General features: G+C 34.2%; 2 protein-coding genes and 1 pseudogene across 2 annotated transcripts; 1 reads left to right on the plus strand and 2 right to left on the minus strand.

Annotated features, from left to right (window-relative positions):
- The first annotated feature begins 2,147 nt into the window (after window positions 1-2,147).
- Window positions 2,148-5,118, plus strand: LOC11407167 (U-box domain-containing protein 4). Its single transcript, XM_003594201.4, has 2 exons — window positions 2,148-3,627; window positions 4,294-5,118. Exons 1-2 carry the CDS (start codon window positions 2,308-2,310, stop codon window positions 4,354-4,356), a joined length of 1,383 nt encoding a protein of 460 aa, XP_003594249.1. The 5' UTR covers window positions 2,148-2,307; the 3' UTR covers window positions 4,357-5,118.
- A 4,585-nt stretch (window positions 5,119-9,703) lies between these two features.
- Window positions 9,704-13,647, minus strand: LOC11408718 (inositol transporter 4-like; annotated as a pseudogene).
- Window positions 13,648-20,911: 7,264 nt separating this feature from the next.
- On the minus strand, window positions 20,912-25,569 carry LOC11416648 (inositol transporter 4). Its single transcript, XM_003594204.4, has 6 exons — window positions 25,207-25,569; window positions 24,908-24,978; window positions 23,392-23,727; window positions 23,186-23,293; window positions 21,994-22,599; window positions 20,912-21,670 (listed from the first exon to the last, which is right to left on the minus strand). Exons 1-6 carry the CDS (start codon window positions 25,340-25,342, stop codon window positions 21,179-21,181), a joined length of 1,749 nt encoding a protein of 582 aa, XP_003594252.1. The 5' UTR covers window positions 25,343-25,569; the 3' UTR covers window positions 20,912-21,178.
- Window positions 25,570-27,367: the final 1,798 nt, after the last annotated feature.

A 27,367-nucleotide genomic window follows, 5' to 3' on the forward strand; every position in this document is an offset into this window, starting at 1 on the left:
TATTCACCCACTAAATCATCTATCTCTATTCTTAAGCACACTTCATGTCTCATGATTGAGTGGATATTGTTTGGTGGAAATGATGAAGCTCCAATTGGTAACTTCACCTTATCATTTGGCTACTATTGTCGAAACAACTTATGATACAATGTGAGTCGATAACCCCTATTGACATCCATCAATGAGACATGTTGTCTGAGCACCATTGTCAATTTTTTTTGATACAATGAGTTGTTTATCATGTTAGTCAAACCATCGGTCTTATACCATGGTTGGCCTGTGAGGGAGCCCAGTGATTATTGATCTATGGTGACCATAATGTTGGCTTGTGTCAAGCTTCAACCGTTGTGATGCAAGTTGAGGGGTAACTCCAAACATCCCAACGTTCAAATCAATAAGAGAGCAAAAGTAAAAAGTATTGAAGGGAAAAAAGCTTCTTGATCGTTGTGGACAGTGGGCTAGTATAGAGGAGTTAAGGGTGGAACCTTGATGCGATTAGACCTATGATTGGTCTCTTTTGTCTGGAATAGAGCACTTTGGGTTGTACACCCTCCGGTCACTAATATAAGTAAAAAATTACATTTTAGGTTCATTCATTTAATGATGTATGTGGTCTATAATAAAGACTATGTGCATCATTAAATGAATGAACCTAAAATACAGTTTTTTGCTTATATTAATGATCGAAGGGTGTATATGGATAGAATTTGAAGACTTTGGTCAAACCAAACCAATTATGAAATTTGATTTTAATCAATGACACAAATAGAATTGAACACTCCATCTTTATAATAAGGGTCTTGTTAACAAGTGCACTAAAGACGTTGTTTAAGAAATCCACAAAAAAAAAATTACGTCTTAATAATACGAGTCAAACACTTGTTAAAGTCATAACGACATAATTTCCAATACAAAGTTGTTACTTTTAAATATTTAAACAATACCTTTAAAACACTTGTTAACATTTTTCTTATAACAAAATCTCAAGACTATAAGAATTTGAACAATTTAACTTATAATATTATGGTACTCAACATCAATTTTTCCCTGCTCACTCCTAATCAATAATTACGCTTTAAATACACACATATTTGCATACAATCTTTTACTTTTATTTTGTTTTTCTCCTTCATTCCAACGTCCACACATTTCAAGTTATCTTTAATAAAAGTTTTAGAATGCATTGTTAGTTTTTGTATATCTAAGAACAACAACAATATATGTACACAACATATTCTTCATCACTCTCTTCACTTATGTCTATTTATGTTTTTACTACACCACTCCCATATTTCTTAAGATATATTTTTGTTCAATTTCTTAAGATTTATGGATCCATACGTGTTCACGAAACGTTTTCATAAAAGAGAAATGAAATTTGTACAACCATTTTGATACAATTTTCTCTTTCATACTCATATTATATTTTTTTTTCTCTCTCCATTGTTTTTAATCAGATGAGTGATATTTGTACAACTAAAATTAAACAACTTTGATGACAACTAATTTTCTCCTCTTATGATTGGACAAAAACAATGAAGAGAGAAAGAATAAGAGAGAGAATAAAAAACATGTGAGTATGAGAAAGATGATTGTTTAAAAAGTTGTCAAAAATATAATTATACAAATATCATTTTTTTTTAACTAATAAAAAAAGAAAGCAACAAAATTATCTAAAAAATTGTACAAAAATAATTGTTGGATTGCTCTAAACCACAGCGCACAAAACACTTTCTCCATCCTAAAATGACAAACACGGTTAGTACACACATCAAATGGCGCAGATTTGAGTTCCCAAGGACACCAACACGTGCCATTTGTTCATGGTACACTTTGTATGACAACTGTAATTAACTCTCTTTTCCCTACAGCTCCTTCCACCTGAAATCTTCCCATACTACGTCCGTCCCCACACAAACCCAGTACCTACAAAACTAAAAAAATTCAAAACAAGGACACTTCAGTCATTTCGCTCACACAAAAGTCGAACAAAACGACGCCGCTTTAACCAGACGTTAACAACCCCACGATCATTTCACCCTCCAACACATCTCTGACCGTCTATTCTCCCTCCATAAATTGGTCCCACCTTATCAGGGATGATTATATCAAAGCCATTACTCACAGCAAAAACCAGCCTTTAATTTCATTTCACATAAAAATTAAATTAAATAACACAAAAACAGTTATACTATTCTTCTTCTCTTCTTCAACCTCACTCACTTTTTCTCACTATGAAATGAAAACTTCAAAATAGAAGAAAAATCATCATCATTACACAAAGTTACAAACCTTGAACCTTTAAGAATGGTTTCTCTAGAAGATTCTCGTTCCAATTCAAATCGTTTTCCATTACCAAAAACCTATCAATATCATTCATCTATTTCTTCAAAATCACAGCGAAACATAGGAAGATCCATGCGAACAAGAAGATCCAGTATCTTCGATGAAGATAACAGTAGCTGCACTTTTACCGAAAGATCCACCTGTGTATCGGAAAATCTCACCGATTCCGTCGTCGACCTCCGTCTCGGTGAACTCGCTTCCAAGAATCACAAATCCGGAAAATCATCAACTTCTGAACAAGACCTTCTAGATCTTTCTCAAGCTTTTAGTGAATATGCTTATTCAGCTTGTAGTAGTGATATCTCCGGTGAGCTTCAACGGTTGGCGACGTTACCGTCGCCGGAGTGTGACGGTGGAAGTGGTGTTGGAGGTGATGGTGTGGTTGAAGTTGTTGAACCGGAGCCTTGCATGGGGTTTTTACAAAGAGAGAATTTCTCGACGGAGATTATTGAGAGTATTTCGCCGGAGGATCTTCAACCGACGGTGAAGCTTTGTGTGGATGGTTTACAGTCTTCTTCAGTGGCTGTGAAACGGTCTGCTGCGGCGAAATTGAGGTTGCTTGCAAAGAATCGAGCTGATAATCGTGTTTTGATCGGTGAATCCGGTGCTGTACCTTTGCTTGTTCCTTTGCTTCGGTGTAGTGATCCATGGACACAAGAGCACGCGGTGACGGCGTTGTTGAATCTTTCTCTTCATGAAGATAATAAGAAACTGATATTTAATGCTGGAGCTGTGAAATCGTTGATTTATGTATTGAAAACTGGGACAGAGACTTCTAAGCAGAACGCCGCTTGTGCTCTGCTGAGTTTAGCGTTGGTGGAAGAGAATAAAAGCTCAATTGGAGCTTCGGGAGCGATTCCACCATTGGTTTCGCTTCTGTTAAACGGTTCAAACAGAGGGAAGAAAGATGCATTAACGACGCTGTACAAGCTTTGCTCTGTTAAGCAGAACAAGGAGAGAGCTGTTAGTGCTGGTGTGGTGAAGCCGTTGGTGGAGCTGGTGGCTGAGCAAGGGAATGGGATGATGGAGAAAGCAATGGTGGTGTTGAATAGCTTAGCGGGGTTTGACGAAGGGAAGGAAGCCATTGTGGAAGAAGGTGGAATTGCTGCGCTTGTGGAAGCCATTGAAGATGGGTCTGTGAAAGGAAAAGAATTTGCTGTTTTAACACTTTTGCAGCTTTGTGCTGAAAGTGTTACCAATAGAGGTTTGCTTGTTAGAGAAGGTGGGATTCCTCCTCTTGTCGCTCTTTCGCAAAATGGAACTCCTCGAGCTAAGCATAAGGTAAATTTCAATCTCTGCATTTTGCTTCATACTATAGGATTCAAAAGATTTATTCATATGTATATTTGTTTAGTATTGTTATGACCACCTGGTTATTTAAGATATCTTGACTTTGAGTGTTCGACCCTTTATTCTAATCATGATATCTCTTGACTATGTCCTGTTTTTCCTCATATGTATATATGTTGAAAACTTTTGACTATGTTCTGTTTTTCCTATTGTGTGTATTTATATATTATTATACACTTTGTAGAGCTTAATAAACCTCGACATGAAAGGGGTCTTCTTTTATTAGACAATGCTTGAATGTTAACTTGTTTGCAGACAATGTTTGAATGTTGACATGTTTGCTTAGATAACTTAACTGTCAGAAGCAACATTTGGGATCCTATTATTATAAAGTAAAAAGATTAATCTTCTTCAAAACAATTTTGACTGAATAAAGTATTCTGATTGATGTGGCTGAATGAGAATTTGAAGTCATTAATCCTTGAAATTTTCTTTAGGCATTAGTATGAATGTGATGAAATTAATTTTCAATGATGCACGTTGTTAATTTCTTTTCTATCTATCATTGCTCTTGGCTATTTTTTGTGGAAGAACAGATCTGGATCTGCATTTTCTTTTTTCCTGTTAATTCACCAAGTTCTCTGTTTTGTTTTGCAGGCTGAGACGCTTCTTCGATATTTGCGAGAATCAAGACAAGAAGCATCAACTTCAACTTCGTAGAGAAGTAATTGCGTATTTGGGTTATTAGTTAGGAAGGTAATTATACAATGTAATTGATTATTGTGTATATAGCGGCTTTGCTGGTTTGTACAGTGTGCCAAACATTCTTGGAAGGATGTTTATTGAAGTTAGAAGAAGTTAGCAATCTATAAGACTATAGACTGACCTTTAGATGCATGAATATAGCTAGGTTTGGCATTTAGCTTTCCCTTGTTCCAATTTGTTGTGTTTCCAGGAGTTACATGGCGTGTGTTTGGATTTCACCGAATCCACTGTGTCACTAGCTCACTGCGTGGTAGCTTCAAAGCTTCATATTCATGCTTCAACTACATGCACGGTGAATGCTTACCGACACCGGACCAAACACAAGCATGGTTGTCTTTGAGCCTTTGGTTGATTAGGTTTTTAAATTTCTTTGGTACAGATTACCCTAGTTTTGGGAAAAGGGTTTCTGATTATCATTGTATGTTTTACCTTCCCACTTGTTGTGAAAGTGCGGAGCTAGTAGCCTAGTACTTCACTGCTATCTGGATTATGTTTGTGTCCATAGCTCCTTTTGGTTAAATTGGAGCTTGAGTTTTTGTGTATTTTGTACTGATGATTGCATGCATAACTGTAAGCCAGTTACTCAGCTTCATCTGTTTGCACTGAAAGTATGTAACTCTCAACTGAAGTGTGCTGTTTTTGACATTCAACTGTTGCTCAACAAACGTACACATATTTTCATGGCCAGAATTCCATATCTGATACTCTGTCACGAAATTTCAGTGTGAATGGATGTGTGAATGTTTAGAAGTAAAATATGGAATATACTTCTATATGTGTTCTTGACAAAAGCAGGTAACCAGAAACTTGTGATATTTTGACATTTTTCCAAACAACTGGAAATTGTCAGAACTCTAAAATAGACAAGAATCTTTAGAAAACTTTTCTAGTACTAATATTCTCAAAAGAGTAAAGAGTGAGTTGTAAATTCGGTCAAGTCTGGCCTTGAAATTTCAGTGTTCACCAAGCTACTGAAAGATCTGATATTGCATGTGTCCTAGTGGAAGGTCCCTGTGTATGTTTTGTATCACGGTGGATATGTCAAATTACAGCGATTTACTGTGATTTTACAGTTTACAGAAACTACAAAGTGTAGTTTTTGAAAAATCATAGTGGGTCGCCGTGATTTTGATATGCCGAGAGATACCTACCAAACACAGGCTTAATTCAAATGGAGATTGGGAAGTTTTTTATTTGAATGATATATAAATATAAATAGATGGATGATGATGAGTGGGTCCCTTGAGCTGCATGCCCTTCTTGAGAAGCGGTTCACCCGCTGCATGCTACCAAATGAGGGTTTAAGCTGTTACATCTGTATGGCAAATCAGAACCCCACCTTGACCTTGTTTTTAATACAACCACACATTGTATCATTTATTTTGTACTCCCTGCGTTCCAAAATATAAGTAAATTTGACTTTTTAAATTCATTCAATTAATTATGAATCACATACATCATTAATTAAATGAATATAAAAAGTCAAATTTATCTATATTTAAAAACGGAAGTAGGATCTTACATTTTGATGATCTATATTTTCTTTTCCCCTTTCATATCTTCTTGTCGCTTATAATAATCATCAGTTAGCTGGCAGAGCAGGTGTGTTTTTGTCCTGCTGTTTGTTTGGATGGTTGCACTTTCATATTCTAAGTTTTGAATTGAATTAACCAGGTGTCGGTGGTCTCTCCTCCTTAATATTTTATTTATTTATTTTAATATCTTGATACTATTATAGGTTGATTGCTTCCATCATCAAAAGGCCAATCTGTTTGGTGAGATAGCAATGGCCTTTTCTTAAAGCTATGTATGAAGCATCTTGAGATATATAATATAACTTAAAGAAGGATATTGTATTCTCACGTCTTCTTCATTATACCTTTGTCTTTTTAAGTATTTTGCTGAACTTTTACTCCATGTTGCTTTCAAACTACTATTTGAGGGTGAAGGTTATTTGAGGGTGAAGGTCTAATACACAAGTCTTTCTTTTAGGTATAATTTTAAGGGTTAAATATGATTTTAGTCCCTATAAATATACCAACTTTTCGTTTTAGTCCTTTTAAAATTTTCCTTCAACTTTTAGTCCTTTAAAAATTTTCAATCTTCACTTTTGGTCTCTCCTTTAAAATAAAATCATGCGTAGAATTCGTATTTTTGAAGAAAAATTCGTAATATTATAAGAATCTCTTCCAAAAAAAATTAGAATTTTTTAACGGAACATTAATTTAATATGAATTTTTATATTTTTGATGGTTAAAAATTCATATTAAATTTATATTTAGTTAACAAATTCTAATTTTTTTTGAAAAATATTTTTACAATATTCTACACATTTCATTCAAAAATACTAAAATTAACTTTAAAATATGGACCAAAAGTAGTGAATGAAAATTTTATAGGGACTAAAAGTTGAAAGAAAATTTTAGAGGGACTAAAATGAAAAGTTGATATATTTATAGGGACCAAAAACATATTTAACCCTAATTTTAAATTGGATTCAAAGTACCTCCTCAAAACAATCTAATATACTACTTTGACTAAATTATTACTTTTATTTCATCAATTTTTCTCCAAACAAAATCAAAACTTAAATGCTTACCAACCAAAAATCTTGTTGTTCAGAAATCGTTTAAGAGGAAGTGTTTGAATAGGAAGAACAGCAAGAACAGCATGTCACCAGTATCAACACCAAACTAAAATGAGTTTTTTCTTTCTCTCAAGTTCTCACTCATTCTCATCCTCACATCATCATTTGGTTTCCTCTAAATCTCCATAGGTCTTTCCCTCTCATTTCTTTTGATTTTGCGATTGGATCTGCGATTCTTTCTCTCCCTTTTGTGATCTAGAATTTTTTAGTATCAATCTAAAACTGTTTCAATCAATCTAATATTTAGTGAGTGAATTTTTTGCGATCTGTAATTTTTTAGTATCAATCGGCCTTCAAATGTACTGGATGAAGCAAAAGCAATGAAAGGATGTTGTGTTGTTAAGTTCTCTTTCCTCGGCTCATCTTTATTGCGGATATTAATGCCTAGATTTATGTCGAAAATAATGTCCAGATTCTTTTTTGGGTTGGATATCCTCCGCGCGCAACTGTGGAAACTAATCCCTCAAGCATTGTGGGACACAAATGGGCGGCAGGTTCTTCCTAAGAGTTTTAACCCTGCTGCATGCCCAAGGCTGGATTCGAACCAAAGACTTTGGTTAAGCTAAAAGAGATTCGTTCCATCTCATCTAAACGCTCTTGGGTAAATAATGTTCAGATTCATGGCTAAATGTTCCCATAATTAATTCTGAAGTTTAATTTTAGGGAAATATTAACCCGTATCCGACACTGATTAAGGAAGCAAATATATAGTTTTTGTATTGGAAATTGTGTAATCAATGACTAAAAAAAAAATGTGTTATTTTTAATTTAAATTTTTCTTTTTTGGATTCCTTAATCAATGTTGCTTAACAAAACCCATATTTTTAAGGGTTTGTTTTCTTGAGTAAATTTTTTGGGTTTGTTTTCTTGAGTAAATTTTTTTGAGTTTAATTATGGTGCAGTGACTGTGTAAAGACACTTTACAGAGTCAATCAATAGAATGCTGCCATTTCATTTTCTCTTTTAATGAGAGATTAATACTTAAAAATTAATTAATCCTCAACGAAAACTTCCAATTCATCTTCCATGACAGTGACTAGAGCTGTCAAAACGGGCGGCCCGGCCATAAACGGGCTTCGAGCTTTATCGGGCCGGGCCAAAAAGCCCGGTTGAAAAAAAGGGCTTGAAATATACTACCCGAGCCCGGCCCTACACGGGCCGCGGGCTAACGGGCCGGCCCGTATTAAAAATTAATTTTTTTTTATATAAAAAGTACTATAAAATACTCCTATAGATTTTTTTATAAATTATTTTTTAATATGTTTAAATAATGTCTAGCACAAAAAAAAATTGTAAACATTTTCGTACACCAGTCGTAAACTAAAACGGCGAGGAAAACAATTTTAAATAAATTATATACGTTATGGTTATAGATATTTACTTCCCTAAAAAAAAGTTATAGATATTTATATATTTGATCTTTAATATAAATAACGAAACAAGTAAATATAATTTTATATTACATTCATATGTGTTAATTCATTGAATTTTCACTTTTATTTTTTACTTTGATAATCAACAAAGTAAAGAATTATTTGAAAAATATATATAATTTATAGGATTTTTTTGTTATACGGGCTAACGGGTACCGAATTTTTTAAGGCCGGGCTAAAAAGCCCTATTAAAATTCGGGCTCAATGTTTAAGGCCCAAGTCCTATAATTAATTGGGCTAAACGGGCCGGCCCGTAGGGCCCGGCCCGTTTTGACAGCTCCAACAGTGACTATAGCGCAGCAATGGTGGCAATCACGGTGGAGTTTTTGCAAATACTACTGATTAACAAACGGATGTGCTGAGGTTTAGCAGATTCACGATAGCAGCATATGTTTGCACATACAACATCATCAAAACTAATAAATTGTGTCATTGCATTGTGATACTAGATTCTGGCCCTCCAGTTTTTATAATCAGATGTTTTTATTCAGACTCAACCAACCAAGAGTATTATTTTTTTTGTTTTTGTTAAAGAAAAAGGGCAGTGTGATTTGGTATTTTTCTGAAGAAAACAATACCATCTTGGTTGTGCGTTAAAATAGTATTCTCAACCTTCAATTGTCTTTTAAGGATGTTGGGCTTGTGGGTTTAAGCGGTGAACAACGGTGTCGGAGTAGAATATCATACCATTGCCATCGATGGAATTAATTTTATTTTTTAATTCAATAATTATATTAAAAGAGAAAATGAAATGGCAGCATTCTATTGGTTGACTTTACAGCACCACAATTAAACTCAATTTTTTAAGGGGTTAATGCTCAGAACTTATTTAATTAGTCTAGCAACTACATACGACTGTGAAAACTTTATTTAATTTTTTTAGAGGTTTTTTTTTTTCTTGAGAGAATTTTTTTTAGAGGTTAATGCCCAGAATAACATTTAATTAGTCTAAAAATGAACGGTTCTTATTATCAATTAAAGACAATTCGTAATTTTTTAGTCAAATAAAAAATTCAATTAGCCAGTAATTGTAAAAAATTATAATTAAATGTTATTTAAATGTTTTGATAAATGACATCTATCAATTAATAAATTGAAAGATGTCAAAATTTATTTATTTAGACTAAACTTTGTCATCAAATGAATAAACAATTCATCAAAATTTTAATTAATATTAAAAAAATCTATTTATAATTATATAAAATTTGGTGGTAACATTGCAAATACACACATTGCATCACATAAACTTACTAAAAAGGTAACCCTTCTCTAATCCTAGCCATTGAATAAAATACTAATATATCAATGGTGAAAAGTTCATTTGTGTATGATACACAAAAAGAGTTACTTGTGTATGTTAAATGTCACCCTATTTGAGTATTATGTCTGTTATATGGTTTTTCACTTCAGATATAACTACAAATACAGCTAATCCAAACACAAGTTGTGTCTTGAACAAAAGACATAACAATCAAGCTATGTGTTTCACTTCCTCCTTCCCTTTGTCATCATCCTTTTTCTTGTTAAATGGGAAAGGTCTAAACCCTTTCTGAAGCAATTTCTCAACCTCCTCAAACTGAAGACCTTTGGTTTCAGGCACCAACAAATAAATGGCTACAAATCCAATCAAAGAGAACCCTGCAAAGGTGAGGAATGTTCCAGTAGTTCCTAGAGTCTTTATCATGCTTAAGAATGACTCACTCATAATTACATTAGCACACCAGTTGAAAACTGCTGCTATACCTCCACCTATTCCTCTGAACCTTAAAGGATAAATCTCCGAGTTTAGAACCCAAGGCACTGTTCCGATTCCAGGAGCATATGATATTATGTATAGTCCAAGGATTACAACTGCAAGGATTCCAATTCTGCTTGGACAACCTTGAGAAAACCATACGCAATTTTGTGCACAACACATGCCTCGGATATTCTTTTCTGCTGCCAAACATGCTCCTGGAAGAAACTGTATGACACAGGGTGAATAAGATTCAACTCTTTGCTTAATAATAATGTGCGTTTATTGATAAAATTCAATATTTTACATATTCATGAGAAAGGATGACAAATATATGAGGTGTATCAGATATAAAATTCATGTCCTTTTTTACTTAACAATTTAAACTTATAGGATAGTCGGTTTATGACAAAAGCAAGTTAGCGTTCTCTAAGTTTTGAGGTCTGACCCCGACTATGTGAGCCTCATGGACCAACTCACTTGAGCTTCTTAATATAAAAAATAAATAAATTAAAGGAAACATGTTGAATATAGAGTGGAACTTACTTCATTCTGGCTATTGGCACAAAATGCACAATCTTCATGCAAACATTGCATACAATTCCACGACAAGTGATTTGGGGCCGTTGTATAAGCCTTGCATGTAGAGTTCCCACCAAAGCTAAGTGAATCTTGTATACTGAGTGAAGGTGCATGGTGAGCTGCCTGGTTGAATGTAACGCTTAATGTTACAAGTGAAACAAAGATACCAATCAAGGAGATAAGCATCAACTTTCTTCTTCCAAATCTATCAATGAGTACCATGCTCACTATAGTTCCAACAGCATTAAGACCAGAAGTAACCAATGAAAGTGCAAATGCTGTGGAGTTGGAGGCAATTCCAGCAAACTGAACTATGGTTGGGCTGTAATACATGATTGTATTAATACCGACAATTTGTTGAACAACTTGGACAGTGATGCCTGCGTAGAGTCCTCTTCGAACTACGTCATTAGACCAGGCACCCTTTAGTTTTTGTGCAAGACTATGGCCGATCAAGCCATCCTCTGCCTTCTCGGCTTCAATGGATTCATGCATGGCTTTCATCTCCTCTTCAACTTCTCCCGGTCGATAGATTTTCGACAGAATTTGCTTTGCTTCCTCTTCCTTGCTCTGTGGGAAAAGAAAAATGAGTTCTACTGTTATTGTACTGATCGTTCACAGTGTACGCACGAAGTTAAGCTCAATGTAATCTAAACACCATTGTAAATAGTTTAAGAATTAAGTTGCAATGTATAAACAAATTTCAACTAAATACATGCATACACCAGAACATTATAATTACAGATGAGGAATACAAGAATTGTTGATTAAAACAATTTAAGAGTATCGCTGTAATTAAGCAAAAGGCTAACATCAAGTCATAGTCCACTTCATTAAACAACAATCACACTGAGGCAATGATCTTGCACATCGAAGCAATTCTTCAATGGCATGCTTGATAAACAGTGTTGTCATTTGCGGAAAATAGTAGATTGTTCAAATTCTGCAATGCAGCATTGCAATAGTGTCGCTATATAACAACATTTTCTACTATATTGCAGAATAATAGTGACTTGTTCAACTTTCGTTATGCTATAGTGTTGTGATAGCCGCTATTTAATAACACTGGTTGAGAAAATTTTATACATCACATGATGACAGTAAGGATTACCTGCCGGTAGAGCCATCTAGGTGACTCAGGGAGGGACAACATTAATACAAACTGTATGATAGCGGGAATCGCTGCCACCCCAAGCATCCAACGCCATGTCCCGGGAGCCTAAAACAAATCAAATTGATGACATAAAAACAAAAATCTCATTCAAGTGTTATGTTATGAATGAACTTCAATAACTACATTGCTTCAAATTTCAATCAAACATACCTTGGTAAATGCCAAATTGATGAGGTAAGAGAGAAATTGACCACCTGTTATGAGTAAACCATTGGTGCAAACGGCAAACCAATGCTCCTCTAATCTTAGCAGGGGAAGCTTCTGAGATGTATAGAGGAGCAGTCATGGATGCAGCACCGACTCCCAAACCAACCAAGAGTCTTCCGATAATGATAACCCAAGGAGCTGGAGCAGCAGCCATAACTAATGCACCTGCAACGAACACCACATCAGCCATTAAAATAGTTTTCTTCCTTCCCATCTTGTCATTCATATATCCTCCAAATGCTGCACCAATTATAGCTCCTGCAGAAGCCATACTAACAATGGTTTCCTGCATAATAAAACAATTAAGTCAGCCATCTTGAAATTGGACTTAGATTCTCTGCGGTGAGGAGAATTACAAAATCGAAGTCAAGAGATGTCAGTCGTTTAATAAAGATCTCTAGGCTGGCATTTTGGCTTCATCGAGTTTGTTTTAAAATATAACTCGAAATATAGGTCGTTGGATCTTCATCTAACGACTAAGATATGTGATTTTATGGAAAATTGCTTCCAAAGTTGATTCTAACTCGAAACTAGAACTTATAGTTTTTGTCTCTACCATTGATTTTTATTCTTAAATTTATGGTTTAGTTTTAGCGCATGTTTGTAAACCTGGTATACTACCATGATTTTTGCGAAGCCGGAAATCAGAGAGTTGGGAAACATACGAACAAACACTGATGTAGCCATGATTAAGTTTTTATAACCAATTCATTCAAACTATATTTTTTGTCATCACATAACCAAATACACACATTATCCAATTCCCTTGAAATGCATAAGAACTACCACTTGGTGTGTGTTTAGTTATACTATCATGCAATGATTTTGAATGATTAATTTCAGTTAAAATAATTGATATTTAAATACTACGTAAGTTAAATAATTGAAATTAGAACAATTTTAAATGCACTAAAACAATTTTATGTCAGAGTCAATTTTGTCTCTTTCAAAAATAAAAATTTTAAAACAAACATACACATGGATTTTTCTTCAATCACATTAGAGAATTAACATTTAAATTTCTATTGGTAAAGTCAAATATGAACCTTCTGATCTCATCCATTGACTTTTGCTTGGTTACGAGACCTCAAAATTTCGGATCCCACCAAATCTAGTAAGAAACGAAAAATAAGTACAATAGTACAAAAAAAAAAAAAAAATCACCTGAAGCCATGGTTTCTTGTCAACTTGTTCAAACTCATCACGGATATATAACGAAGCACCAGAAATCACACCTACACGTGAAAAAGTTATGACATGCAGCATCAACAACAACAACATTTGTATCTAAAAGTATATATTAATTGAAGAACATTAGTACAAACCTGTGTCGTAACCAAATAAAAGACCACCAGACAAAGCAAGACGCATGAGGTAAGGTGATTCAGCTGTTCTTCGCCAACATTCTGTGAACTCTGTCTTGTCTGCTAATGGATGACCACCCTCAGCCATTTTTTTTCTACCTTCAATCAAAATACACACAAATTGATCAATAGTTAGATAAATTTTACTTCTTATTTTTTGCTAGTCACCTTTTTTTTTTATTAGATAACTTTGAATATTTTTTTACAAAAGTACATAACATTATTAATGTTTCTTTGACTTGGATTTTTTTTTTTTTGAGAGATTTCTTTGACTTGGATAATAAATCAATTTTAACATACCATTTATAATTACTTTTTCATTCCTTTAATTTATCTTTTCCATATTTTTTTTAACAAATATATTACATATTATTATATTATTGATGAATGATAATTTTATAAAATATTAATTTGCAGTATCTCTTTTTCAAACAAAATTAACTATTTTTCTTAATTTGTGTAAAATTTTCAAAGTGGATTATAATTTGAGGGTTTTTTTCTAGATTACATTTGAAGAATGGTGGGTAATTTACCAATTACCCACCAACCAATGAAAATGAGCAATTTGCTGGTGGGGTCAAGATAGTTCATGGATACCACTTAAAAATGTGCTTATGTGGCTAATGTGTATTGGTTGGGGTAAATTACCCACCATTATTCTTCCATGGATACCCTAGTTGTCACCTAATTTGAGACAAATAATTTAGTTAAAAAGAACCAAGTTCAAATTCTCTTGCTAGAATAATCAATTGTCAGATTTTATTTACAGTTCAAGTGAATTGTTAACAACTTCAACATCATTACTAACAAATTCGATGAATTTTCTAAAATTTTCTCTCTCTCAAAATGTGCTCTGTAACCATTTTTTTTCCTGCAACCTAATCTTTTCCAGCTTTACTCCGGTGGTGCTCCGATTTGCTTTTTCTTTCAGTTTTCACGGCCGTTCTTTGGTGGCGGCTTCATCCCCTCTACTCTGCAAGGTCGATTCTGCCGCATTCATCTGCTTCCACTCTCTTTTTGGATATGTTACTGCTCACGAGGTACGATCTCCGGCGAAGCTTTTCTGGTTCATTCTAATGGTGTGTCTGTGGCCGTTTCTGGCTCCCATGGATTCGACGGTGACCAAGCCAGCGAACCAGACGGTGGGGAATCAAACGGTGAAGCCACCGGTTTCTGGTAAATCATTCGCTCAGATTCTCTCAGGTGAAAGCTCCGGTGAACCTTTTCTTGCTCAGTTACCTCCTAAGGTGATTATGGGAAAATCCGTTCGTGTGAAAATTTCTCGAGCCGCTTATGAATTGGGTTTAGCAGCATGTCAAACCCACCTCCATGGAAGGTTAACCCTACACAAAGGGGACGCTCCATTAACGTCTCAAGCATTGAAGGCGAAGCTCAACGTTCAGTGGCCTCAGTTACAAAATTGGAATCTGACTCCTCTTGGAAAGGGCTTTTTTGAGCTCAAATTCAACTCTATTGAAGATATGTGACGGATTTGGGCTCTTGGAATGGTTAATCTCAAGCCTGGGTTGCTGCGCCTCTATTGCTGGTCAAAGGATTTCACACCTCACGCTCAATCTCAAACACATGCACAAATTTGGGTAAGATTTCTGAACTTAACTTAGGAATATTGGGAGAAACAGACATTGTTTGAAATAGCATCAGGTTTGGGCACACCTTTGTCAATTTATGAAGCTATACTACATAGACGTATTAGTATCTTTGCTAGGGTATTGGTTGATGTTGATTTGTCTGAATCTATGTTTGAATATGTGGTAGTAGAGAGGGAAGATCATGCTTTGTCAATATCAATCCAATATGAAAAACACCCTCTCTTTTGTGCTAACTGCAAGATGATTGGGCACTCTATTCAAACTTGTTCTAAATTAGGTGTTTCAGCCACAACAAATAAGCCATCTCACACTGGTACTGCTAGAGCTAAACCTGTGTTCAAAACTGTGACTGTTTCTAGTAACCAGGCTAGGAAGGATGTTCAAACTTATGAACATGTTGAAGATATAGAGGTTAACAAGGTCATTACTTCTGAGATTGAGGAAGGAGAGTTACCTAAGCACAACACTGATAAGGAACTTGGTAATGTTCAGAAGGTTGGAAACAATCTAATACTGCAAAATACTTTTGACTTGTTGGAGTTGGACAATGAGCAGGGTTTAGGGGATGCTACCCCAAAGGATAAGGAATATATTTTCACTAATATGGATGAGCAAACAGTTAGAAATCCAACTCTGGAAGACATTTCTAAGAAATTACCTCACACTGATATGGATAAGCAAAAAGATAAAAATTCAAGTGTTAAGGAAATCTCTTTAGGTAAGAAGCAACTGACTCATGACACTACTTCAGAGGATCCTAGTAACTGGACAAAAAGGACTTCTAAGCATGTGGAATTGACTTCAGGCACTTCACCTATATCACTTGGGAAAGCTTTGGCCCCAACCTTTGATGAGCATATCATCCTACAGCCTATCATCTCCCCTGTCACAACTAGGGTAGAGATTTTGGGGCAGGATAAAAGGCAGGTGCAAGTTGTTAATGTGCCTCAAAACACCTCTGTTGTTTGTAGGAAGGATGGTAAAGTTTTGAGTAAGTTTTGGGGGGAAGAGGACACAAATGCTACTGATAGTTCTATAGATTCTGAATTTGATTCTGAACTGCATAGAGCAACATCTCCAACTGCTTCACAATACCTGGTCTCTGACACTGTTAAGAAAGGTAAAAGAGGAAGACCCAAGAAGCAAAGGAGTCCCAAGGACATGCAAAACACTAGTAGTGAGCACACACAAACGCGTTCCAAAAAGGGTGTGATCAAAAGCAATCCCAAATATATGTGACTGTCTTGTTGAAAGTTCCATATCTTGCAGTTGTTGTTCTTATGTGGGTTCAACTTCTGTTATTTTGGATGGTGGCTGAATCTATCTTAGGGGGGATATATTGTACTCTTTTTACTACTAGTTCTACTGCTGGACTGGTTTGCTTTGCTTAGCAGTTCATGTTAGTGTCTTAGCTTGTGTTGTATAGGTAGCCATTGATGGATTTGGTCTTTGTACCTCCATTGGCAGGTGTGTTCTCTTTTGCTGTCTTAGTTTGAATTGTTTATTTGTATGCGGTTCAGGCATCTCCTGAGTATTATATTGCATTTCTTAGCTTGATAAAAAAAAAGAATTTTATATTACCGTGATCTTTTTTTTTTTCCTTCATAAAATCTAATGGTTAAGACAAAAAATTAATTAGTCTTTCGTCTTTTTAAAAAAAGGTATCCAATCCATTAGCAACAGGTGATAGTTTAGTTGTTAAGAAGTTGACTAATATACGACAAGAGCGTAGAGTCAACTCCCTTTCTCAACATAAAGATATCGTTGGTGGATAATATGTAAGTAGCATTCTCTGAATATTATGACTTTTTTTAAAAAAAAAAATAAAAAAAAAACTGGATATTCAATCCATTATTAATGTTGGTGGATAAAACTAATTTAAACAATGTAAAATAATCTCGTAAAAGATTATAAACTAATTATCTTAAAAAATATTTAATTAAAATAAGATGATAGGTGACATTCACTTCACGGTAGCATCTTTCTTTCAGACCGTTGTATCAACTTTAAATGGCTGGTGACATTATCCCCATTTAAAACTATTGGAAAATGAGAAATTTGCTAAAATGTGTGTCCTTGGCAATTCTTTTTGGCTTAATTAAAGAGGTCAACAATATGCAAATTATTATACCTATGCAATTTCTGGAACCTTGCCCATTGTGAATTGGACCGAATAGGAGTGGACATTATCTGAATGGTCGGTATACTTTAAAAAGAAAAAGTTATACTACTAGTGTATATTTTTAGTTAAGTCTCTTTTGATTATGTTTTTTTTTTAATTAGGGAAGTAGAAAACTATCATTATCATCTCCTCCGAAAAAATACAAGTCATTTTTACAACGTTGCACAAATTAAGAAAAGTAGTTAAAATGAAAACTCATAAAATACTCTTGTGAATGAAACTCAACCATCAAATGTGTCAGATGGACAACACGTCAAAAGGTATCATACAAACACATTTGTATCAACTTCAATGGAGGAACGTCTAAAATACCACAAGAGGATCAATGGTGGTATTTGGAGGATCCCAGGTATGAAGAGGATGTAATCATGGATGACAATGGAGAGAAGAAACAAGATGAAACTGGGGAGCGAAACCTCTTTCTGCATGGTATTAAAATTTTGGGTCTTGTTAACGAGTGTCCCCAAACATTCTTAAAGTATTCTAAATTAAGTAGTTATTTTTTAAAACTGTCAAACTTTTCAATTTTCAATGCACTGATGTGTACTAACTTTCATAAAAGTTTATTATTTAAGGTCCTTAACTAGTGTCCCGGAAGCACTAGTTAATATTTCTCTAAAGTTTTTTTTATAAAAAATAAAAGGAAATGTTAACCCGCGCGCCGGGAGCATGATACACCCTAGTGTATCGAGATAGAAGCACTCGTATACTCCTTGAGAAATTAGGAAGAAGAAAGAGGAAATTTGAGAGATTAATAGAATTTTTCTTATCATCATTCATCATAAGCATAAGGGTTTCAAGTACATATTATATAATGCAAGTGTAGCATAACAAACTTGCTTAATTTCTGGAACTCAAAAATAATAGAAAGATCAAAGCATTAGTTGGGCTATCCGACTCCTCATCACTGTTAAGTTCGTCCATAACTTAATTGGGCTTTCACCTAATGAGGGTGTATCAGGGCACTCTTTAAACACTTTAAATGGTAAGTTTTTAATGAAAAGTTGTGTATTGAATGTATTGAAAATTATAATAGTTGATTTTTAAAAGAATAATTACTAAATTTGAGTTGCTTAAAGAGTGCCCCGAAGACATTCGTTAACGAGATCCAAAAATAAAATAGACATTAAAGCTGAATGTATTCCTTGGAAAAGAGCCATCATTGTCAAATTCCTTGGAAAAAGATAGGGCGCTTACATTTTTGGAAGGCAATACTTTTGAAGATTAGGACTCCAGTAGGTGAGATAGAAATCATAGATTTGAAGAATGGTTAGTTTTTTTAACCTGTTTAATTTGAAGATTGGTCGGATGCAATACATATAGAGTTGTGATATTTATACAACTATATCTAATAACTTTAGTGACAACTTTTATTTACTCTCTTCCTATTGGTCTAAAACAATAGTGAGAGAAAAAGAAAGAGAGATATTAAGAATATAATGTGAATATGAGAGAGAAAGTTGTTAAAAAGTTATCAAAAAGTGAATGTACATATATCATTTCTCATACATATAATACATATATTTGAGGGGTGGTCCATGGATTATCCTAGGTCATTATATAGTGGGTTCCTAGGTGTTCAAGCGATTAACGTCAAGGAAGAAATTATGTTGTTTAGTTGTGGCTTCCTTACCTGCTCTAGTAGAGCATTAAATACAGTTGTTTGATTTTTTTCCGTTACTAGACTACAAATGCATCAAAAAAAAAAAAAAAAGATGATGACAAATTGATAAATAAATAAAATTGAGAAAATAGTTGTGTTTGATTGAATGTGTCTTTACAATGTACAGAATGAGTAGTATTTATAGACGAATTTATTCCTATTGACCAAAACGATGTGGTCTACGATGTCTAGCCTCACTCGACTAATTTTGCAAGTAGTGCATGATAATATTATTTTCTACCTATTTTTATAGCTTTATTTTATTTGATAAATGAGTATTTTTATTTGTTTTTAGCTTCAATTCACTACATTTTGTTTTATTTTCATTTAATAGGTCAAGAAGAAGTGAACATGAAAAAAGTGATGAAAATAGAAGCATTTGATGAAGTTTTGAAGACAAGGAATTAAATGAGGATGCTTGAAGGGCAAGTCAATGAGAAAAGGGTTGAAAAGTCGATAATGTCATTACACCCATAGCCAGAAGCACATGTCCATAAAAAATAAAAAATAAAGCACATGTCCATAACCAAAATTCAGAAGAACAAAAGATTGAGTACATGAGATTGAGATGAGATTAGAGAGAATTCAATAATGTTAGGTTGATTTAATTTTTTTTTCGTAACATGTGCAATATTGCACATCTTAAAGTAGTTAAAAATAAAAACTATTTATTGAAAAACAACAATTATTTATTAAAAAATTATATATTTAATAGAAAATACACAAATTCCAATACAAACATACTACTTTAAATTTCTTAACATGTGCAGATTTGCACATGATAGAAAAACCCTTTTTTTCCTACCCCTATTATACATCCTATTTGAAATGACATTTTAGTAAGTTCATCCTATATGAAAGAGAGTGTTAGGTAGGTGGATAGTAAGGGTCATATGATCACGTGTCACATTTACGTGTAATGATAGAAGAGGTGTGTGCCACTTATGGTAGTTAACATATCACCACTCGAGAGAATTATGGGTGTCCATAATACTATGTTACGACTATAACATGATCGACAGCTGAGTTTTTTGTCGGTAACTCTTTTGTCTCTTGAGTGAGTTTTGAATGCAACTATTAGTTATGATGGAAAAGTGGCTACTAAATGCATGAAAACCAGTCTATATAACCCATACTCTTAAGCATTTAGAAGGTACATTAGATTATTTAGCTTTACTTTGTAATTTTGCAACTTTCATATATTCTCTCAAAGAGAGTTCTAACTTCATCTTGTTCTTGTACCTTTGCTGATTTTTATCTAAGTAAGTTTTTGATATTTTTTCTATCTTATGTTATTTGTTTATGTTGTTTTGTCTTGTGATTAGACATAGGTTATAATAGCCTGCCTTACTTTTAGAAATTTGATTTTCATGGCAAACAGAAAATTGGGATGAAAGCCACAATCCCAATAAGCTTTATTATCATTGTTTATTTTCTACCAAAAATCAACTTCTTAAAATCTAATCTCTTTAGCTAATCAATTTAAAAAAAAAAGAAAAAAAAAGAATTGGTAATCAACACTACTCTCATGTGGAATCGATGTTTTTTATGATACGATAGAAACTATACATTTACAGCTTATCAGTGCGTTGGTTTCTCTCGTTGAGGGGTTCGTGGCGCCCCATGTTAGGCCGTCAGCTTCCTCATTCACCACATAGTATGTTGGCAAGGTCCTTAGCATTCCCACAAACGTGCATACTTGCTCATCACTCATGGCGGTTAGTGGCTATATAAACATGGAGTGTGAATTTTAAGTCTCAGTGTCTAGTCTTATTATGTGCGTGTCTAGGTTTCTCTCGTTGGATTCTTCTAATCTTTATGTTTATGAACCAAGGATTTGAATCTGTTAAAAGTATCAAACACATCACTTTTCTATTGATAAAATAGGAATAATCATAGGGCACGAGGTAGAATAGTCCAAACTCTAAAAACTAACAGTGTATTTTTATTTAGTTTGGTTTATATCCTCCAGATTTCTATTACAGTTAATCCAAACAAAACAAGTTTTGTGACAATTGAAATCATTTATACAACATTGTATACAAATATGCTTTTATGTATACAATATGCAACTTCTGCGAAAATTGAAATGATTTATACATAGTTGATATTTATTATAACATATTTCTACGGTTAATCCAAACACAACAAGTTTTGTGTTGAACAAAATGACATAACAGTCAAGCCATCTCTTGCACTTTCTCCTTCCCTTTGTCGTCATCCTTTTTCTTGTTAAATGGGAAAGGTCTAAACCCTTTTTGAAGCAATTTCTCAACCTCCTCAAACTGAAGGCCTTTGGTTTCAGGCACTAACAAATAAATGGCTACAAGGCCAATCAAAGAGAACCCTGCAAAGAGGAGGAATGTTCCGGTAGTTCCTAGAGCCTTTATCATGCTCAAGAATGACTCACTCACAATTAGATTGGCACACCAGTTGAAAACTGCTGCTATACCTCCACCTATTCCTCTGAACCGCAATGGATAAATCTCCGAGTTTAGAACCCAAGGCACTGTTCCAATTCCAGGAGCATATGCTATGATGTATAGTCCAAGGATTACAACTGCAAGGATTCCAATTCTGCTTGGACAACCTTGGGAAAACCATACACGTTTTTGTGCACGACACATGCCTCGGATATTCTTTCCTGCTGCCAAGCATGCTCCTGGTTGAAACTGTATGACACGAAAACAGGTAATATTATTAAATATTCCTTAATAATGATGTGTAATTTTTTTATAAAATCAAGGATTGTGCATATTCATGAGAATGGATGAGAAATATCTAAGGTGTGTAAGTTATAAAATTCATGTCCTTTTACTTAACAACTTTAACTCATAGGATAGTTGGTTTATAACAAAAGCTAATCATCGTTCTCTGACTCTCGAGGTCTGCTCTGACCCTGGTAACAGTGCTAAATCTCTTCAACCCAACTCACCTAAATTTCTTATTTTATTAAGAAAATGAGACACGTAGAGAAGAATATAGTAGAACTTACTTCACTTTGGGTATTAGCACAAAAGGCACAGTCTTCATGCAAACATTTCATGCAATTCCACGACGAGAAATTAGGGGCCGTTGCATAAGCATTGCATGTAGAGTTCCCACCAAAACTAAGGGAATCATGTTTACTGATTGCAGGTGCATGGTGAGATGCTATGTTGAATGTAACACTTAACATTACAAGTGAAACACAGATACCAATCAAGGAGATTAGCATCAACTTTCTCCTTCCAAATCTATCAATTAAAATCATGCTCAATATAGTGCCAACGGCATTCAAACCAGAAGTAACTAAGGAGAGTGCAAGTGCTGTGGAGTTGGAGGCAATTCCTGCAAACTGAACTATAGTTGGGCTGTAATACATGACTGTATTAATACCGACAAATTGTTGAACAACTTGGACAGTAATGCCTGCGTAGAGTCCTCTTCGAACTACGTCATTAGACCAAGCACCCTTTAGTTTTTGTGCAAGACTATGACCGATCAAGCCTTCCTCTGCCTTCTCGGCTTCAATGGATTCATGCATGGCTTTCATTTCGTCTGCAACTTCACCGGGGCGATAGATTTTTGTCAGAATAATCTTTGCTTCCTCCTCCTTGCTCTGCGAGAAAAGAAAATTATTTATATTGTTATTGTATTGATCCTTCTTAATTTAGACTTTAAGTTAAGCTCAATGTAATCTAAAGACTCTTTTAAATAGCTAAAAATTAAGTTGCAATGTATACACAAATCTCAACGGAATACATGGCATCCATCAGAAGTTAGAACATTATTATTTGAAGTCAAGGAATACAAGAAAAATTAATAAAATAATTTAAGAGTTTCATTGTAATTAGGTGAACACTCCGGTACTCCGGAGTTTAAGCACAAGACTAACATCAAATCAGAGTCCACTTCATTAAAAACAATCACATTGAAGCAATTTTTTTGTCACATTGAATCAATTCTTCATTTGCAGGGTTGAGAAAATGTTATGCATGTCATGATCCGTGTTTTTAAATAGTGGTTATTATAGTGGTGCTATAGCACAACAGAATTTGAGTAAATTGTTATTATTCTATGATACATTGTGTAGTGCAAAATGCTGTCAAATAGCGGCGTTATAGCAATGTTGCGTGGCACAATTTGATCAAACCACTATATTTTTCACAATTGACAACACCGGTGATGGCAACCATTAGTATTACCTGCCTGTAGAGCCATCTAGGTGACTCAGGGAGGGACAACATCAATACGAACTGCACTATAGCGGGGATTGCTGCCACTCCAAGCATCCAACGCCATGTTCCTGGAGCCTAAAAGAAATCAAATTGATGACATAAAAAAATATCATTCAAGTGTTATGTTATGAACTTCAATAACTACAGGTCTTTCAATCCAGCATAGAACATACCTTGGTAAATGCCAAATTGATGAGGTAAGAGAGAAATTGACCTCCTGTTATAAGTAAACCATTGGTGCAAACCAATGCTCCTCTAATCTTAGCAGGGGAAGCTTCTGAGATGTATAGAGGAGCAGTCATGGATGCAACACCAACTCCTAAGCCAACTAAAACTCTTCCGATAATGATAACCCAAGGAGCTGGAGCAGCAGCCATAACTAATGCACCTGCAACGAACACCACATCTGCCATTAAAATAGTTTTCTTCCTTCCCATCTTGTCATTCATATATCCTCCAAATGCTGCACCAACTATAGCTCCTGCAACAGCCATACTAACAATGGTTTCCTGCATAATAAAACAATCAAGTCAACCATCTTGAAATTGGACTTAGATTTTCTGCAGCGAGGAGATTCACAAAGTCGTGAAGTGAAATGATGACAGTTGTTGGAGGAAGATCCAGATGTTGGCATTTTGACTTCGTCAAGTTCGTTTAAAAATATAACTCGAAATATAGGTCGTTGGATCTTCATCTAATGACTAAGATGCGTAATTGTGTTTATGCAAAATTGCCTCCAATATTGATTATAAATTGAGACTAGAATTTGTATTTTTTGTCTCTACAATTGATATTTAGCGTCCGTTTGTATTCGCATTTTCCTCATTGCCACCATGCATGCGAGAGCATTGCACCCGTAAAAATACATAAGCTAAAAACTGTAGGTTCAAAGTAAACGCACGTTCACTTTTTGGGCGCCAAAACAAACGACCACTTAGTCTTAAATTTATTGTCGAACTCATTTTTAGCATATATTTGGTAACTACCGCTACTAATTCTCGCAACCGTGATTTTTGTGCGAGAAATTTGAGTTGGACAGACGCGCAACACAAATGTGTAAACAAACAGTGCTTTAGCTCAAATCAATTTTACAAAGTCAAATCATTAAAAACATATCTATTGTCATCGTAGAACCAAACACACACATAATCCAATTCCCTTGAAATGCATAAGAATAACGACTTGATATGTGTTTATTTCTACTATTATGCAAAATGATTTTGGTTAAAATTAAGTGAATTGATTGTAAAATAAATTATGTTTGGATAATTTTGGTAATAAGTGAATTGAACAAAAATCTTGAGACTAAAACTCCATTCTCAAGGCAAAATCTCTAAATTAGAATGATTCTAAACACAAAATCAATTCTGGTGGAGAACAATTTTATGCCAAAATCAATTTTGTCTCCTTCAAAAATCAAAATTGAAAACAAACATACACACCAGTTCTCTCCAATCATATTAGTGGATCTTAGCCATTAGATGAAGATCGAACAACTAATATTTCAACATATATTTAAAATTCTATTGGTAAAGTCAAAATTTGAACTTTCTGTTCTCATCTACTTGACTTTTGCAGCTTTGCATGGTTTATGTGTATGTGACCCCCAAAAATTGGGTCCCACCAAAACATGTTCCAATCCAAAAGTAAGAAACAAAAAATAAGTACAATAGTACGATAAAAATTCACCTGAAGCCATGTTTTCTTATCAACTTGATCAAACTCATCACGGATATATAACAAAGCACCAGAAATCACACCTGCACGTGAAAGAATTTGCACACAAAAAAAAAAAAAAAAAAAAAATCAATTATGATTTTTGACATGCAACAACAGTAACATCAACAACCTATGTAACACGGACATAACAGAACATGATACTGACACGTCAATATCAATAATAATTTGATAAAAATTCAGCGTGTCTGGTGTCGATGTTGGACATAGGAATATACCTTTGATCAGAAGTGTTGGTGATAACTACTAACCTGTATCGTAACCAAATAAAAGACCACCAATACCAGCTGATAAAGCAAGACGCATGAGATACGGTGATTCGGTTGTTCTTCGCCAACATTCTGTGAACTCTGTTTTGTCTGCTAATTGATGACCACCTTCGGCCATTTTGTTCTACCTTCAATCAAAATACACACGATTTGAAGAATTTGATGAATAACAACAGAGTGAAATGATTGTGTTTTTTTTGTACATGCAGTGTTCGGGGATAATAAGAATAATATCGGAGTTTTAAGGTTATTGAATTGAGTGAAAACAAGAGTTAATGGTTGTGTCCCCACATGACGGGTTTGGTCATAAGTAACTGTTTATTACTGATATCTCGTGAAGACTCCGCACCAAATGCATCGTTCTTATCATCTTAGATAAATTTAACTTTTTTGTTTGTTTTGACATTAAATAACCTTGACTTGTATTATAAAAAATCCATTCGTTCATAAATAAAAGTTTAGTTAAAAACGAATCCACCAAATTTGGATTAGAATAATTTCATATTACCATGACTCATTTCTTCAAAAATCAGAGGATAAGAAGAAAATAGTTTCGGCTATATAAAAATCATTCAATTTGATAAGAAGTTAAATCTTACTACAAAACAATGATGTGAGATCAATTTCATTATCGACATAAAGATTATGTTAGAATTAAAGTTAAATGTTCTTTTTTTTACAAAAGAATTAAAGTTAAATGTTAAAATTAAAGTTGGTGATGTCGGTTTGAGACTTTGGAGTGTACTTATCTACAAAGTTTTACGTTTGATTTAAAAATTTGAACACAACATCTTAAAGTTATAAAGTTAAACTCTTATCACTGAACTACCACATCAAGTTTTTTTGTTACATAAGAAAAGGGATGAAGAAAATGACAGTGAAAAAAAAAAAACTAGCTACGCGGTTAGGCAACCCCCGTGGTGTCTCTCATTAGAAACAAATGACGCTCATCTTAGAAAATTAGTCATAACCATTAACTCGCTACTGGATCTAGCATCAAGCTTGGCAATATAATCAACACACGTGTTCCCTTCACGCAACGTATGAGAAGTTTAAGGCTCCAATCTTTAGCCATGTATTGACAAGTAACAACTACCTATTGTCAAAATGATGTATAGTAACGCTAGCACTTTGAACCATTGAAATGTATGCTTCAAATTAGTGTAGCATATGATATTATATAAAGCTTCTTCACGGCACATGTGAACGCCCTACATCAAAGCTACAATCACCACATGTAGGATGTTTGAGCACCAATATTTTCATAACATCCTCAAATAAAGTCCCCCTGGTGTATCCCCTAGCATATCTAGTTAGATCACCAAATTTGAATACCTCATGGTTTGTTAGAGAGCTCCCATCAACATAAAGGACATTTGTCTTGGTCCTTGTCAAGCAATCATGTGTGTTTGATGCACCTTACTGGATGACCAGATAGTCCTAAAATTTCTTAATTATATATCTCCTAAAAGATGTGATATTATTCATAAGGGTCATAAAAAGGGTATTTGTATCTTAAAAATTTACTCATTTTTAACCAACCAAAGGACCCACATTATTATAGGTATCTCGACACTAAATTTTCTCATTGCCAAAGTCAAATATCTACTGGGATGGTACCCGGCAAATGCTATTTACGACCCCAAAACCTTTTTTATTATTAAGAAACTCTTTTCTCAATGCTTGATAGTTTTTTTATTTAAATTCTCACTCACGTTGTCAAGGAATAAAATCCCTTTTGTTAGACTCAACTTCGTCACTTATTTTGCCTTATCTTTTTTTTTTTGTTGAGTGGGTGGATTCATTGAATTTTTTAACTTTAATAAATTGATAGGATAGACATGGACATGGCAATTGGATTCATTTGCCACCTGGAATTTAAATTTGTAGACTTGTTTTTCAATTGAAAAAAGATACTATTGTATATATAGTTATAAAAAAAATATTACGATATTTTTTCTAGGGAAATATTACGATATTATATATAATGGTAAAATAGGATTGAATGTATTGTAAAATAAAATACGGTTAGTATTTGTAATTTTTTCTTAAACGTTTTATAATTTTAATTGAAACGTTTTATTCTTCTGATATCTCTTTTTACGTAAGGTGGCGTTCACTTCACGGTGTACCCCTTTAACCC

Source organism: Medicago truncatula, chromosome 2 (assembly GCF_003473485.1).
Source record: "Medicago truncatula cultivar Jemalong A17 chromosome 2, MtrunA17r5.0-ANR, whole genome shotgun sequence".
Taxonomy (NCBI): Eukaryota; Viridiplantae; Streptophyta; class Magnoliopsida; order Fabales; family Fabaceae; genus Medicago; species Medicago truncatula.

Bases quoted from the DNA above. Each gene is read 5' to 3' on its own strand.
- LOC11407167 (XM_003594201.4), top strand. From the start codon at position 2,308: ATGGTTTCTCTAGAAGATTCTCGTTCCAATTCAAATCGTTTTCCATTA. The intron at 3,628-4,293 runs GTAAATTTCAAT...TTTGTTTTGCAG, and splicing joins CTCCTCGAGCTAAGCATAAG to GCTGAGACGCTTCTTCGATA.
- LOC11416648 (XM_003594204.4), bottom strand. From the start codon at position 25,342: ATGGCCGAAGGTGGTCATCAATTAGCAGACAAAACAGAGTTCACAGAA. The intron at 22,600-23,185 runs GTAATACTAATG...CTTTTCTCGCAG, and splicing joins CTAGATGGCTCTACAGGCAG to AGCAAGGAGGAGGAAGCAAA. The intron at 21,671-21,993 runs GTAAGTTCTACT...CGTGTCATACAG, and splicing joins GTGCTAATACCCAAAGTGAA to TTTCAACCAGGAGCATGCTT.